The sequence below is a fragment of the Besnoitia besnoiti genome, chromosome IV, assembly GCF_002563875.1.
Source record: "Besnoitia besnoiti strain Bb-Ger1 chromosome IV, whole genome shotgun sequence".
Lineage (NCBI taxonomy): Eukaryota > Apicomplexa > Conoidasida > Eucoccidiorida > Sarcocystidae > Besnoitia > Besnoitia besnoiti.
Window position 1 is genome coordinate 4047265 of NC_042359.1, and position 16365 is coordinate 4063629.

General features: G+C 56.3%; 3 protein-coding genes across 3 annotated transcripts; 2 read left to right on the top strand and 1 right to left on the bottom strand.

Annotated features, from left to right (window-relative positions):
- Window positions 1-3033: 3033 nt before the first annotated feature.
- BESB_056770 (ubiquitin family protein) lies at window positions 3034-6984 on the top strand (the record flags this gene model as incomplete). Its single annotated transcript, XM_029364112.1, has 7 exons — window positions 3034-3058; window positions 3508-3637; window positions 3915-4171; window positions 4633-5015; window positions 5394-5883; window positions 6138-6348; window positions 6858-6984. The coding sequence occupies 7 exons, from the start codon at window positions 3034-3036 to the stop codon at window positions 6982-6984; spliced, it is 1623 nt and encodes a 540-aa protein (XP_029220035.1).
- Window positions 6985-9583: 2599 nt separating this feature from the next.
- Window positions 9584-12209, top strand: BESB_056780 (leucine rich repeat-containing protein; the record flags this gene model as incomplete). Its single annotated transcript, XM_029364113.1, has 4 exons — window positions 9584-10037; window positions 10669-10910; window positions 11405-11596; window positions 12108-12209. The coding sequence occupies 4 exons, from the start codon at window positions 9584-9586 to the stop codon at window positions 12207-12209; spliced, it is 990 nt and encodes a 329-aa protein (XP_029220036.1).
- Window positions 12210-13242: 1033 nt separating this feature from the next.
- Window positions 13243-15830, bottom strand: BESB_056790 (prostaglandin-E synthase; the record flags this gene model as incomplete). Its single annotated transcript, XM_029364114.1, has 4 exons — window positions 13243-13359; window positions 13769-13924; window positions 14271-14399; window positions 14670-15830. The coding sequence occupies 4 exons, from the start codon at window positions 15828-15830 to the stop codon at window positions 13243-13245; spliced, it is 1563 nt and encodes a 520-aa protein (XP_029220037.1).
- Between the last annotated feature and the right edge of the window lie 535 nt (window positions 15831-16365).

The following is a 16365-nucleotide window of genomic DNA, read 5'->3' on the forward strand; positions in this document are numbered from 1 at the left end:
GGAGAGTCAGGCAGCCAAGGGCGCAGGTAAAGCTGGCGATAGACCCAGCCCGGTTCCGTGTCTGGACAGCAGCAGAAGCAAGAGAGAAAAGGAACGAGACGACGGAGGCCGATGGCGGACAGGATGAAGCAGCGATGTCGCGAAGAAACGTAGAAAAGCGAGGCCCTCGCCCGAAAAGACGGCGTAGCGCCTCACGCAGGCACGTCTACCCCTTTGTCCGTCATGAGCCGCAGAAAACGAGTCTAAAGCCAGCAAAAACAGACAAAATACAAGAAGAGAAGAAAGGCGGAGAAACCAGAGGGAAAGGAAAGAAACGGAAGGAGCGATTCGTTGGCGCGCATGCACTCAACCCCGCGCATGCGGCGAAGACGAGATATAGAGCCCCAGAGGTCCGTGCTGGCGACTGCTCACCGAGTTTCCTTATAGCCCTACAGGTTCTTTCTGCATTTTGTGCATTCCTGATAATCGAGGGCGACGGTTTTCTTCGCGTCGGGCTCTTTCTGGTAAACTTCACAGTTGGAGGAGTTCGAAGCGCCACACACAGTTAGTGTGACCTCGCTCGTCCATGTCAGAAGGAGTATAGGAGCTGTGTTCGAGACTCCCGCCTCCCCAGCTATTGTCTGAGTACTTTGAGGGATTTTCAGACCGACTTGCAAATTACCCGAACCGGGATCGATATATGCGTTTCAGGCATGAATACAAACGAACTCTCTATTGATGCAACCGTGTGTGCACTCATGGATAGACACATGCGCGAGTGGCCACAAAAGAGACCTCTGCATTCTCGAAAGGGCGTGTTTTGCGAGGTAGTTGTGTTGAACGCCGGTTGGATTCGTTGAGGGGTGTGGCGGAGACGCCCTAGATGGAACAGCAACCAGAAGGCGCATCTCACGTGGGTGGTGCACGCGTGAAACGAACTGCTTTCTGCAAACATGCAAACAGGCATCCCCTGCGGGTGGATGCCCGCAATCCGATGTATGCAGAGTTACATACAAGGTCGTTCACAAAGTCCCTTCTTTTGGATTCAGGGCAAAGCCTTGAAGAGACAAGCTAGTTCGACTGTAACTCGCAGTCTTAGCGAATCTCCTCAGTTGGAGCGCTCGGGCCAAATCAAAGAGCATATATCCGATTCGTACCCAACCGCTAGTATTCGGCGCGCTGGTGATCAATAGGTAGTAGGGGGAGTTCATACACCGTACGGCAGAGGATGTATAATCGGGGCAAAGTTTAGTGAAGTGCACACTCGAGGCACAACTCGGGGAGCTGTCGCTCGAGTCACCTCAGACAGGGCAGCGCTACATGCATGGCGGGGGCGTTTTAGAGTATCACGCTGTCGCTGGAGGGTCTTGGAAATTCGAAGGGAGTGAGGCAGTGCTGAAGGGCAGCAGCTCATACATGGGCTTTCCGCGACGTCGCGAGCAGCACTCTGACATGCCTGTCGTCCCGGCGCCAAATGTGTTTGTTAATACCATGATGTAAGTGTCTCTCAGTTATACATTGTTCCCGCAGCTAGCTCCTCTTCCTGCCTTAACAAGCCCGATTTGCGGTGGCTGACAGCGTCCGCCGGGCGGGTCTCTCATTACGCACCTATGTGTACGCGTATACGTAAGCATTTAGGAGATGCATTTCGCATCGATGTAGTTACTCATATCGTGAGGCTGCAGTGACAGAGACACACATCCGCGAGCAAACTGTGCGAGGCACGAGAAGGTCTCAAGAATGGTGAATCTTCTCTTTGCATCGAAAAGCAGGCACAGAAGGAGAGAGATAATGCAGCCTGCCATCACATGTTCCTTGTCAGACTCGCGACCGCCGTGAAGGCTGAAGGTCACTGGCGGCAGGCGGATACACATTAGCGACCCAGCCGGATAAACGGGACGTGGCTAAGAGAAACTGGGGGGGGGGGGGGGGGGGGGGGGGGTCTGAGTGCAGGGCTTTTGCAAGGCACTCTCCAGAGACGGGTCCTTGAGACTCAGACGGCGACGCTGGTGCGTCATTCGAGAGCGGTCCAGACTGCGTTGATTGTTCGCCGCGAAACGGCGGACAGACAGAGGCCGCCTCTGCCGAAGTTGATGTGAAACATTAAGGAGACGAGAGCTGCGAAGGAGCGAGGTAAGAAAGGCCCGCCTACCGCGTTCACAGCGAGTGCTCGCCAGTCTGTCCTCTCACGGACTGCCCATAGCGAATCGCTGCGGACCGTGCGGCGGAGAATAAATCAGCAAGGCGTCTTTTTCGGAGCGTTTCGCGGGTTAGCAGGCAAGAAATATCTTCTTTCCTCTCCTGTTCTGTACCGAGCACGCCGAATAAGAGACTGGCGACGGTCGCAGCTATTCTTCCAGCGGGTCGCGAGCCTGAGAAAAGAAGTGCGACGCTGCCACGCCGCGCCTCTAGCTTGTGTCTTGACTGCTGTGCGCAGGTTCAGCTGCACAGGAAAACACGCAGAGACAGTCGCAGACGGACGGTCTTTTGTGCGTGCGAGTTTTGGACTCCGACAAATCGAGCGGAGGCTCGGTTTTTCGCTTCCAGAGTCTGCCTCGTCTGACCGCGGGGTCAACTAGGTCTTGTTGACGGTCGGCGTCGCGCGTCCTCCTCCTCAATGTGCGGTTTCTTCTTTCGCATTTGAAGCGCTAACTTCTCTTCATCTTCCTGCCTCCCGACTCTCCTTGACTGACTCCAGGCCTTCGTCTTCCTCTGTGTGAGCCCATTTGCTCAATCACCGTTCCGCCTCCTCTCTGTCTGGCGCATTTCGCCCGCTCGTCTTCTCCTCAGCTCTCCCTCCAGTACTTCCGCTGCTTTTTTCTGCCTCATAGCTCCTTGCCGGGACTGCTCACCCTCTTCCTTGAGTCTATTTTCGTTTTTTCGGGCCTCTGTGCGCTCTTCATCGGTCCGCGACGTTTTTCTCGAAGTGGTCTTCCGTCTCTCCGCCTCTGCCGCACCGCCCTCCTCTTTCTCGCAGTTTACGTGAGTGCTTTGACGGCGGTTGTCTTCACGTTTTCGCTTGCCCACGTCGTTTATCTCCCACGCTCATCCAAGATGCAGATTTCCATCGCAGTAGACGGTGAGCCGAGCTCTCCTCATCCTTGACGACTCATTTTCTTCTTCGCACATGCTTCGCTGCCTTCTCGCTTCTCTGTCATCCTTCCTCCTCCGCAGCGAGCCAACCGATCGAGGCGTGCATTGTGTCGCGTTGGTTGGCTTGGGCGAAGCATTCAGTTCTTTTGTCGCCTCTGCATTTGTTTTTTCGTTCTGCGCCACCCCTCTGTTTCCGCCTGTTCGCCTCATGGCATGGTAGGAGATGTGCCTGCTTGCTTAGCCCGTATCTATGTCAGTTTCTGTACCTGCATGTGTCTCTGATGCCTCCGGTCCTGCTAGGGGTGCTGCAGTCTACTTCTTTGTCCGGCAGCAGACATACATATATGTGCAGGTTTGCTGCCGTCTGCAGCACTGCAGTGGGCGCACTGCATAGAAGGAGGAAATGTGTGGCCTGCTCTGCTGCCTTATTTGTAGAGACTGGAGTCGTGTTTTCGCTGGAAGTCAGCAACAGCACGTCTTTGGAGGATTTGCGGGCGCTGATTGAGGCGGAGTCGCAGATTCCGGTCAGCGAGCAGCGTCTGCTTCTCGACATGAAGCCAGTCAGGTGAGGAGCATGTGCATTTGCGCACATAAAGACAGTTTCGTGTGGATGTTAAATGCCTGGATTTATGCGCTTCTCCGATTCGAACCTCCACACCTTTACCCCAACCAGAGCATGATTCGTCTTTCAGCAATCGGTCAAGACGACGCGCCATCGATCCGGCAGACATTAAGCGTGTCTACATACACGCATATATTTGTGTATATGTATTTACATGTGTTCCATGTTTGGATGCAGCCAGGTGACGCAGTTCACTTTTTTCTGTCCCCTGTTGTCGCAGCGCTTCTGCTGCAACCGTCGCGGCCGCAGGCATTCCCGACGGCAGCATGCTGCTCGTTCTCCGGCGGGCGTCCAGCTCTGCGGCGTCCACCGGCGCCGGCCCGGTCGCCGCCGGCCCGGTCGCCGCCGGCTCGGTCGCCGCCGGCTCGGGCTCCACGGGCGCGGTCGTGCCTCCTGTCTCCGCGCCGAGCAGCCGAAGAGACCGGGCCGGCGCAGGCGGAAGAGCGGCGAATCTTCAATCCTTGTTCGATTTTTCGAGTAGGGTTAGGCCGCTTGTAACTGCTAAAAGATCTCTATACGTCAATGAACATTTGCGTGTTTGTATTCACAGATTTAGTCGTATATGCGACGTCAAAGATGAGCGCGTACCCGCATTCTAAGCCCTATTTCAGTGAATGGTGTTGAGTGGACGCACGTGAAGAGACGGAGGGAAGGATGAGGAGAGGGGCGAGCGCGTAACCTTACTGCATTCGTTCACGTCAGTTCGTGTACCCTCAACTTTTTTTCCTTCCGACCTTTCGTTTCTCGTCTACTCGAGCGTCACACGTTCGTGTGCTTTGTTTTGCGGTTTGCGACCTGCACCGCCTGGTTGCCTCGCGGCCCGTTCCTCTGCGGCGTTGCCTCCGTAGCTCGTGGTAGGGCCTTCCGCCGTATATTTGGTCGCGCGCGGGAGCCCTCGCATCCGCTCTCCGCGATCTTCTGGCTGTCGTGCGCTGCAGACATCGTGGTGAAGGACGGGCGGGCGACGACCAACGCGCGGCCTCGAGAGGCTGCGGGCGCGACTTCGTCGTCTCGCGCCGTGTCTCGCCGCACAGAGGCGCAGCCGGCGCAGGCCGCGGCCGGCGCGCCGTCCTCCGGAGAGACAGGAGACAGAGACAGGCCGCCGATGTCCGACGAGGAGTACCTACGCCAGCAGGCGCAGACGCTGATCAACGTGTGCAGCGCCCAGGAGGCGACGCTTGGCGTCCTCGCGCTGGAGAATCCGCCGCTGGGGGCGTGCCTCCGCGAGGCCGTGAAGGAGGCGAAGGAAGGCCTCGGCGGGAAGGAAAAATTCGACAAACTGGTTGAGCACCTGAAGAAGCAACTGGAGGAAAGGCGAAAGGTGAGGCATGCGGGGTCGGAACTCGATCGCAGCGGATGAGAGACGAGGCAAGAACAGAAAGTCTCACTCCTTTTGGAGGAGCCACGAGGGCCGTTGATGGCCGAAGGACGAAGGCGAGCTAGGGCAGCCCAGCTTTCCTCAGTCTGCCTCTCTCGGGGTTGTTGTGGGTCGCTTCCTCGTGCGAAAATCGTCTGTCTCTGTGCTTCCACGTCGTCTCTCGCGCGCCTTTTAGCGCGTTTCCCTCTCGATTTTTGCTGCGTCGTCGCCAGGCCGCAGGCGCCGTTTCTTCTTCAGTGAGCTGCCCCCCCGCTGTCTCTGCATCTTGCATCCGGTTGTCGGACACCCCTCCTGTGGGGTTGTTTTCCGTCGGTTTTTCAGGCGGAAGAGGCGCGGCTTCAGCAGCTGAACTCCGCGCTGAGCGATCCGCTCTCTGCATCCGTGCAAGAATTCATGATGGAGCAGATCCGCGAGAAGCAGGTGGAGGATAATTACTTGCTTGCGCAGGAGCATCTGCCCGAGGCGTTTGGCTCGGTGTACATGCTGTTCATCGACATCGAAGTGAACGGCGTTCCCATCAAAGCCTTCGTGGACAGCGGCGCGCAGAGCACCTTCATGTCGTATGCGTGCGCAGAAAAGTGCAGTCTGCTGCGCCTCATGGACACCCGCTACAGAGGCGTCGCGCAGGGCGTCGGCAAGACTGAAATCGTCGGGAAGATCCACCTCGCCACACTTAAGCTTGGCCAGCGTTTCTTCCCCTCGAGCTTCACCGTGCTTCAGGACAACAAAGTCGAGTTCCTCTTCGGCCTCGATCTCCTGAGGCGCTACCAGTGCTGCATCGACCTCAAGAAGAACGTGCTGCGCATCGACGGTAGGAAAAAACGCACAGAGAAAAAGGCGAAAACATCTTCAGACAGACAGTGCAGGCCTGCCTCGCACCCAGTCTCAAAGACAGACGCAGGCTGCCGCGGTGCATCGCTGGGGTCTGTTCACCGAGTGCAGCGTGTCCCCTGGGCGGTTCCGGGGCGCTCCAGAGCTGGCATCATCAAGTTGAACGAAAACAAAACATCGCGGGGAGAGGATCGGGTGGTGCGTTTTGTGTCCGGTATTCGGTTCCTGATGCAGATGACGAAGTCCCCTTCTTGAGCGAGAAAGACATCACCAAAGGCATGTTCGGCCGTGCAGACACGCCGACGAATCTGGGGTCGCCGACCGCCGGAGAGAGTGGCGAGGAGAGGAAGGAGGGAGACGCTGCGGCGCCCGCGCCTTCGCAGGCCCCGGCTCGTCAGAGCAGCACGACGTCTCTGGCGCCGGAGGACGAAGCGAAAGTTCAACAGTAAGTGTGGCAGGCATACGAGACCATGCGGATGCTTTTAAAAGAGTCGATGCGAAGCGTGACGCGGAAACATCTTGTACGCCCACAGGGGAGGTGGCGTTCAAGTTTCTCCTCGCGTTCAGCGCTGTGTCTACTGCAATCTACGCCGTTCGCTGTCTCGTGGCTAGCTCTTTCAGCTGTCGTTTTTCTCGCTTTCTTGCTTTCGTCGCCTCGGAGACGAGCGTGCCTCCTAGCTTCAGCAGCCCATCTGTCTCTGCGTATCTGGCTCGGAGCGTATGGCGTGCTGGATTCTTCGGTCCTCTTTTTTGTCTCTCGTTTCGTCGCCGCCTTTCTCGGCGCGACGACGCGTGCTTCCCAGCGCCATCCGTCACCGGTCTTCTCTGCGTTGGAAATGACCAACGCAAGGCGTGATGAGTTCCCAGTCGCTTCTTGACGAAGGGCTTCGCGGGGCTGTCTGGCAGTTGTTGCATTCTATTGAGTCATTGCGTTTCATTTTTCTTTTTTCGCAGGTTAGTTGACCTCGGCTTCCTCCGCACCGACGCCGTCGACGCACTCGCGCAGGCTGGCGGCAACGTCGAGGCTGCTGCCGCCTTCCTCTTCCACCAGCAGCAGGCTGTTCAAGGAAGTCTGTCCTAGACTCCGAGGTTGCGCCTTGCGCGGCCTCTCCAACGCCCCTACTCGACACATGCGAATATGCGCGCGGATCGAGCTCTCTCTATGTGTTCATCGTGGAGATATGCATACGGGCGCTGGCGCTTTGCCTGGAGGGCCGTTGTGGTGTCTCGCGACGGCGGGCGACTTGGCTAGCTGCGGCTGGAAAGGGCTCCAGGCGGGCGATACGAAGTGTTCAGGAGGAGGACAGCATGCATTATTTGCTTTAGTTTACCTTGTCTCCAGTAGCGAAGAAGCGCGGTTTTCTCCACATGTGAACACTAAACCAGCCGGAGAAGCCTTCAGCCACTGTATGCTTTAGAAGGGAAGGATTTCGTGCGGTGTTCGAACTGATTTTGGTCTCCTTCGTGCGCGGTGTCTGTGTTGCTGGATGCACATACTCGGGACCAACGGGCGGAACTCCATGTGCCGATTCGTGCGTCTATCTGCCTAGAGAATGAGCGTAGTCTGACGCCCCGTGTTCGTCACGTTCTCTAGGAGAAGAATGGGCGTCCGTGGGGCTCTTCTTTGCGCTTGCAGAGCCACGAAGCAGGGCCCGTGAAGCGGCGGTGTGAGTGCATCGCTCTGTGCTTGCGTGGACGTCTACCAAACAAACGCACGTTTTCAAGCCTTCGCAGATGGATTCGCCAGTACGCTGCGGGCCTCGGTGTCTCTCTCGACGCCGTGGGTCCCAGGCGGTGTGTACGGCAGAGGGCTGAAAAGGCCGAGGTCTCCATCTATTTCAGAGCGACATGTGCGCGTGCATGCATGTATTGCCGCTAGACACGTATTTGTAAATGCGTGTGTGAGGCCGTGGCAGTGAAGCGCCTCGATCCGCGCGAATCCCCGAATTCGAAGAATGTTCAAAAAGGCAGCTGAGTGTTCAGCCGCACACTTTGGAATCTTTCGTCGCCTCATGTGGGCGGTTTCGTGGGGGGCTTGTCTTTTCTTCTCAAGAACTTCAGAGCTTTTTCTTCCTGGGGCGAAACACATCACGTTTGCACGTGGGCAGGATGAGTTTCGTTGTATTCCGATCGCTTTGAGGGGCGACCGTCTCTGTCTCTATTTTGCCTAGGCCAGACAAAAAGTAGTTTTGGCCTGTACTGTTTCTTTCGTGGTCGCCGTGAGTTCTGTCTTCTGCGGGTTTGGGGTTTCCGTCTTTCTGGCATTCGTCGGGCGTCTACCTCGCCGACAATACAATGCAACACTGACCGGTGGAGGAAGTGAGATTCAGTGACACAACTAGGGCAAGCGAGCTTGGTGCACAACCGTGCTCGCCGCGCCTGTCGCTGAAAACTCGAGTTCAGCTTGCCAGCAGGTCATCAGGACAGCAACCAAGCCAAACGGCGGTCGGCTGCTTTTTTAAGCGCGGCGCTGCGTAGAACGAGCGCGTGCATCGTGGAAGTAAATGAAAAACCCCCTCCGCGAACCGCGGGAAATATTAGCACGCAGCGTAGATAACGGCTGCGAATTACATCTGGTACTAGACGGTAGCCCCTTCTTCGACTCAACAGTGATACTCGAGGCCGAGCAGCAATTGCAAACTCCAGAGTCGTGGTGTTGTACGATCTGGAGGCCTGTGAAAATCGATTCAGCGATGAGTGTGCGACGGTCGGCGAATCGCGTGAAACCAGACAAGTGACGCCCAAACGCTCCTCTCGTTGTGGATTATGCAGAACTAAAGCGACCAGCGTTTCGGGAGTCGCTTCTCAGGTCGTTTGAGCAGGACAACCGTTTAGATATGCTCTACGGATATTTGTTAGGAACAACAGCCACCTTTATTACCGTGAGTGGTCGGTTGGCTAATCTGACCCGATAGGGCACTAGAAGGGAAGCTACGTGCCAGACCCCGGCAGAGCGACGTCACAATCGACGCCCCCAGAACACGAAATCTCTTCGCTGACGTATTTTGAGGAATGTGTGATGCACCCGTGAGCCACCTTCGTCCTTGCCTACAGCAGCCTCAGAGCGCGACTCCCGTTTCATGTGGAAGACTCGCGTTCCCCGGAGGCTCGCTCGCTGGACGCTTCCTGGTAGACCACCGGTGCTGATTGTGGCGCTGCGCCGGCTAGCCACCCCGCGAGCGACGGTTTGCGAAATTTTTTCTCGGCGTCGCGTACCACACAAACAAGCTCACATTCAGCAGCGGAGAACTGTTCAGTCCGACGGGGAGAGTAGGAACACAATGACCAGCGTTTTTTCTGGCCCTGGCTGCATTCGGCGTCTTCACTGCTTGAGCACGGCGGGGCTCTAACCCTGACTCAATGTATACGCGGGGGTTGCTCTCTTCGTTCGCACACCTTTAGCACTCAATAACATGCCTGGTGAGTGTGCTGAGACAACGTGACTCCCCATCTGGTTCGCTTTTGTGAGTTTTTTTGGCGTCGGTGTGCGGTAGCTCCTCCCTGTCCTACACACGCGCTCAGTTCTGTGCCCCGAGCCTCGTTCAGCCGCCCGCTGCCCTCTTCAGCTGGTTGGCTGAACGTTCAACTGGCTGGGTTGTGTCGGCGTGGGACCTCCCGGTGCCCAGCACTCGGTTCAAGGCGTATGTTTTTTGGCTCTTTTCCGTCCCTCCCTACCGAGCATGGCGACTCTCAGCCCTTCGAGTGCTTCGGGTGAGCCGGCGACGAATCAGCTCAGTTCGTCGGCGATTCCGCAGCCCGGCTCCTCTTCCCGCGAAAAACTTATTGCTCAGCACGTTCCATCTGCCAGCGCTTACGAGGCCGCGACGGCAACAGCGCAGTCGGCGCCACTTGAAGTGAAAGCCTACCGCGCGGGCCCTAATCAACTCCCTGATGGACGACTTTTCTGGGCAACCAAGACGCGAATGGTTCCGCGGCGCTTGCCTCTAGAGTACCTTCGAACGAAGGCAGATGAAGGGGCAACTGCGTTCAAACGCGCAGTCCTGGACGAGATACGCAAAATGAAGGAAGAGCAGTACCGCCCCTGCCTTCAGGACAGCACCGACTGGGAAACGACCCCCCGAGCAAAGCACGAAGATGTCATTGTGTTCCATAAGGAGTTCGTCGTCGAAATGGGTAGGCTTCGAAGTGACGATAGTTGCACAGTAATAATCGAGCTCCCCGCCGGGCAGGAACCCGGCTGATTCGGCGCTCGAAGGTTCGAAGGTATGTGCAGTTCGTAGGGCGTTTTACTGTTTACGTGACCCCGTTGACCAAAGCTAAGTACTCTTGCTTCAAAGATAGAACCAGGCAAAGGAATGCGATAGGTGGTGGGACGGCGATAACAGTTGGAACGCAGAACGAGACAAATCTAACGAAACGCACAAACCGAAGCCCCCCGAGACCAACGTCAGACATACAGCCGTTTTGGTTGCGTTGCTGCGTTTCGGTTCATATCTGCGTGCGCCCTGGCTGTAGTGGCTTCTGAGTTGAGTAGCAGAAGCAGGGTAGAGGCGTTCCAGCCAGACTTAGCAGGAGTTGCTCATCGAACAAGTCGCTCACGAGACTCAACACCGCATGACTCAGAAGTCTTGCCGAATGGATCGCGGCGGGGCTGGCTTCCATCAGTAACTGCCGCTCGGCACCACGTGAAGCACCTTTTGCAAAGAGTAAACCCGAGCGCCGCCTCCTCTTGAGACTGGACGCGGGGGGCAGATTCTGTTGAAGTATAGCGACGACGCTCCATCCGTGTGCTCCTTTCTTCCAGGGTCAATTGAGCAGATCGTGCTGAACGGAAGAGAAGCCTCCTTTCGGTACAACTTCGGCGTCCTGACCGAGGAGGACCAAGAATTCTTTGCAGACTTCTTCAATCTCCGTTGTCTAAAAATGCTCTACTGCGGTCTGACGTCATTCGAAAATATCCCACGGTTCCAATTCCTGCGAGAACTGGATCTCACCGGAAACCAAATAACAAACTTCAAGGGCCTGCTCTGCTTCAGATACCTCAGAGTGAGGGGGTCACACGAGCGAGGACTCTCCCTGCGTCAACTGGCGGTCTGCACAGTCTGTAGCTTGTATTAGGCGGAGCATCTCACAGATGTGCAAAAACGGACGTCTACTGTACCTTAGCACCATGTGTCCATTCTTGCAAGGCAGGTTGGGAGCAGGGTATCTCGGTGCACTGCGAAGAGTATATATACTGCATAGATCCGCTTGCAGCGCTCACGTTAGCCCACATGAGTAGAAGACATCTGAGTATGGCGGAGACACCTCTGAAGTCATGGCGTGGATGAACGCAGCGAGTTCACCACATGCGGCGCGCAAATAGACCGAAACAAAACGTCTGCCATTTCTTGCGCTGCCTTGAAGTATACGTAGACTGACTATGTTGCTGGAGGGGCTGTACCGCAAGGACGTTGTATGTTTGGAAGATACAGGTATTGCAGCAGAGGCTTCGCGGCTATACCGACACGTGCTTAACTTCTGGACTGTTTTCGCGTCAGGTTGTCAAGCTCTGCGACAACAGGGTCACAACGCTAAAGCACTTTCCCTTCTCACCCGGCTTAGAGGACCTTGACTTGTCTCGCAATCCATTCAACGGGAGTCTTGAGCGACTTGTTGAACGCGCCAATCATCTAAGGATTTTGAGACTGCGCATGACACCTATCTCCGACCCTGAGCACCTCCTCCCACTCGTGAGATGGAGTTCCAAAAAGCTTCTTCGACACAATCTTCACATCTCGCGTTGGCAATAGCGGTAGACAGAAGCAGCATAATATTTCCATCGTGCTTGTCCATGGGGCTGCACTCGGCAGAAATGAAGCTAGCGCAACAACGGTTTACAGTTGCTGATTCAGAAAATACTGCCTCTAGCAGCACGCCTCCGCCGTCTCCTCAGCGCTACGCCAGTGATAGCAAAAGGCAACCGCACTGCCACGAAACCTGGATCTCCCTGTGCCGCGATTTCTAGATGTGCTTCTCCGTGTATAATCTTGGACTCGAAATCGCAACTTCGTCCAGAATCACTGAAGATGCCTTGCACACTGAAAGTTGTACTGTCATTGTTGTACGATAATTGATTTCACTTTGTTTTAGAGCATTGCTGTGTTCCACACTCTAAGCACCTCGGTTGGTGTCACCCTATCCCACGCGGCTTGGCAGTGGCTTGAGACTGATTGTTCTGTTTGACATTCTCTGAAGGTTCAGATGCCAAAGCTGGAGCTGATTGATCTCGGAAACACACCGATTGTCTACAATACGCCCAGCTTTGCACGTCTTGCCCCTCTTCAATCGAAGATCATCTTCTAGCACTGAAGCGAAAGCGTGCACAGCTACGTCTGTCATAGGTTATAGTGCATGTGTCCCGGGGATTGGTAAGGGTGCGCTGCTCTTGCACGACCCGCGTGGAAACAGGAAATCAAAAATGAGCGACACAGAAAGCGACGAAGCTGGGAAAAGTGCTGGCAGCAGAAGTGCACTTTTCTGCCACTGTACAGCTGGAAGGGACGTCTCTGCGTTTGATCAGGATCGACTGCCTCGCGCGTGGAAAAGGATACTTTTTGTGAAGGTAGCAAGACACGTGTATCGTGACAGAGGCAGGGAAGCGAGCCCGCTCGACTATGGACGTATCTCGTGCATCGCATCGAATCCTGTGTGTCTCTACCTACCTACTCGTATACACGGTCAGGCCATAGAAGAGCGCCCAGCGGCTTTTAAGATTTCCGGAGTTTTGGTTTTCGGTGGTGAAACGAAACGAATGACCAGTGCGATGCCACTCTCCCGTGGATGCGGCTTTAACCGCCAATGGACGTGCACATGTCGTTTCCTTTTGTTGACTACCCGTGTAAGCCCGGCTTTCCACGGCATTTTCGCTCGTTTTTCTCGTTCCTTCTTGGACTCCCTGAGACCCCGTTTGTCTAGAACAAGAAGTAGCACGGCACAGACAGCGGAGCCAGCCGATGTGCTGCGCTCGAATTGCTCTACGCTGTACCACCAGAAGGCGTCTACAGGTTTACAGAGGACCGCAGAGAGCAGCCTCGACTTGCTATCTATTCGAGAATAAAGTTCGTTGATACTCACTGAACAGAGTACACCACGAGCCGCCACGATAGTGAAATGAGTCGATTCCTCATTGAGAAGAAAATCATAAATAAACAGGCGGAAAGCGCGTGGCTCTGCGATGGTCACGTTTTGTTTGTGGATCTTCCGTGTTTAGCCTCTTCAGCGTATCCACCCACTGTGGCGAAGCCGTGCTGGTGCGGAGGCATACCGATTCAGAAACTCAAAATCCCTGCCTCGTCGGCGGAGAACGGTCGCAAAAAACTGCCGAAGAAACAGAGTATCAAGCTTGGGCGGCCGGCCCTCTCGCAATATGGTTAAGAGCTGTGGACGGGCCCACAGCTTTGCGCATGCGCTCCCACCACGGCACGATTGAGCTGTGCTCAAGATCCCTTTCGACCTGAAAGCAGACAGTCGCCACATACAACTCACAGTTCAACCGGCAACAGGACACGTTTGTCGCGCGGAGGTACCATTTATACACACCATCATAGGATCAACCCCACCTGGACGACCCCCGTACCTAAGGCACGCTATGCTGAGCCGGTGGACGCTGTTCACAGCCAAAAGGACTGCATCGGCTGCAGTCCCTTCTTGCTTCCCGCAAAGCTCCCCACCCTCGTGCAAGCGCTCTGCCCAATGCACTCTCAGAGCAGACAGACGACCCGCCACCACAGCGAGACAGGGGGAGTCATATCGCCCACGTTTACCGCTTTTTTCATACGTAGACTCATGCAGCCACGTAAACGAAACAGTGCAAATACATATAGAAATAACACCGGTAGGTCCTGCGCAGCGCTGGAACTTACCGCGCAGCCCTCGGTGCTGTTGAGGATCCCGAAGACAGCAAGGTCGAGTTCGTTAGGGGCATCGCCTCCGAAGAAAGGCGAAGGGTGAGACGTCTCCTCAAAGGATTTGCGAAAGTCGTCCACGGCTGCGTAGAGCGCAGCACGAACGTCATCTACCTGCGCATCGAAAGAGCGAAAACGCGGGAGGAAGGACGCAAGAGGTTGATCGCGCATGACGGCTGCCGAAAAGAGAACTCAAGACAAACGATTTTGATGTGATTCTTTGCTCTGGGCATCTTCACGCAGACGCCACCCCCGGGGACCTACACTGTGGGCTATACATACACCTGAGTGCTACGTGGATAGGCCCTGATACGCGCTCCTGCGGTGTACATACAGCCCATCTGCAGATGCTCTGCGCGCTCGTCTTCGATGATCGAGTCCATGGGACGCCGAAAGAACCGCGACATGTAATCCGAGTCGTGACACCGCGTGCAGAGAACGACACGCACACGAAACTCACCGCGTAGCGCTTCTTCCGCTGTCCAGCGACGAGGCGCATCACGACGCTGCCTGACCATCTGCCGGCCATCTTTTGGAAGGTGGAGAACGAGGGATGCGTGAGGAGATACGAAAACGTCTCCAGCGACTCCTGAGGGACGGCAGGTGCCACACAGCCACGAGTGGAGTGCTGCGTACAGGGGAGAGCCCAGCGAGGCCCCCCGCAAGAGGAAGCACGTGTCCAGAGGCGCTGAGGAAGGGAGACAGGAAAGTGAAGCCGGCGCAGCACGCGAGGGCGCAAGCGCGGTAGCGCGTGAAGCAAGGAAGAGACAAACCAAAGACGCACAAGAATGTAGCGAGAGGTGACCGGTCCTGGGACGCTAAAAACTTTTACAGAGGCGAGTCCACGCCTGTGGCTTACCTGCATCGTTCGATAGACATTCATCACAATCAACTGCACAAGGACCTGGTCGGTCCACACAATCCACTCGACCTCTCGCAGTCTCCTCTTCGCATCTGCCGCATGATCCACGATTTGCGTGCACGCGCCGCGACCGTTTCCGCGCTGTGCCTCCAGCCTTCGTTTCTCAAGAAGCGCATGAACAATCGCCTTGCTGTCCGCCAGCGCGAGTAGCCGTCTCGCAGCTGCAGGCTTCAACGCGTCTTCCTCCGCGTACCGCGCGAGCAGTTTCGCGGCGTCGGCTGAAGAAAGCACCGACGGGGCGTCTTCCGCGGACGGTTCCTGACGCGCGAGAACGAGGAGAGGGACTTTCTTGTATCCGAAGGGCTTCAGCTCGTTCTTGATCAGCGGCTCAACCTCCACGATGGTGTAAGGCACGCGGAGAAAGTCCAGGCAAGCGCGCACTTTGCGGCAGAACGGACAGCTCTCGAACTGGAAAAGGTACACCGCACAGTTCCCGCCCTCTGGCTGTCCAAGCGCCTCAGAGGGGAGAATAAGGTCGCCGGGCAAGTAGCGCGGCCCAAGCTCCACGGCGGAACTGCTTGCCGCCTCCTTCGCAGATACTGCAGGCGCCGCAGACGACGCGGAGGGCGCGGCGCGGCCCGGAGAGGGGGCTTGCGAGGCTGAAGAGAGAAGAAAGCGAATCAGAGGGCTGGCCTCCGCAGAGTCTGCGACGACGACGTGGTCGGGGGGCTTGGCGGCCTGCGGAAACGCCTGCGGCGGAGGCGGCGGCAGAAGATCTGCGGACGCTGAAGAAGGTGACGCTGGCGCGCGGCATGCGACAATCGTTGCCCGACGGGGGAGTAGAGACACGCGGGAAGCCGAAGCACGGCTCAGGCGCGCCGTTGCAGCTTCGCTCCTACACGAGTGCGGTGCAGCAGAGGCGTTTACAGGCACGAGATTCCTCTCAAGGAACCTAGAAGAGGCAGGCACACTGCCGGACGAAGCCAAAATCGGGAGAGAGGAGCGCAGAGGCGAGGGATGCACGTCGCCACGGATAAAGCGGAGCTGATTCTTCGAGTTAAGGTCTCTATGGGCCGCGAAAGAGTCGCTACGCTCTCCCTCAGGGTTCAGGGCCCTTCCCGCGCGCTGGGCTGCGGCCGCCGTCGTAGAGATCCACATGGCGAGCTTCGAGAAAAGAGGAGAGAGAAAGACGTGAAGAACGGGGAGAAACGAGAGCTAGTAGACCACACAGAATCAGAAGAAATGCCTGTTCTGGAAAAGACACAGATCTCGAAAGACAGGAAGACGTACTCAGGCAGACACGAGGGCTGCTGAGTTACCACTGGTGGGTGCAGCGGTCGACAGTGAACGAGCGACGCACACAAGTTGTGCAGGCAAAAAACCGGATGCGATACAGAATGCTCGCTCAAACGTTGCGACACACGAAACACTCAGTGAGAAGCGCGTCTTTGCGGCTTCCAGGTCGCTTCCTGAAGAAAACTACTGCAAAGGAAAGGACAATCGAACCGTGATGCGCCAGGTGTGCGCGGCGGCGAGCCCAGACCTGTGTGCGGAATATCCCCTGCAGATGCAGAGAAGAAGCGTAGGATTGCAACATCCCGAGCAGAGAAACAACCTGGAACCGCTATTCGGGAAAGGAAGGAAAAATTCATGTCTATCAAGGCTCGCCGGCGGAGACTCCGCGCCACGTCAC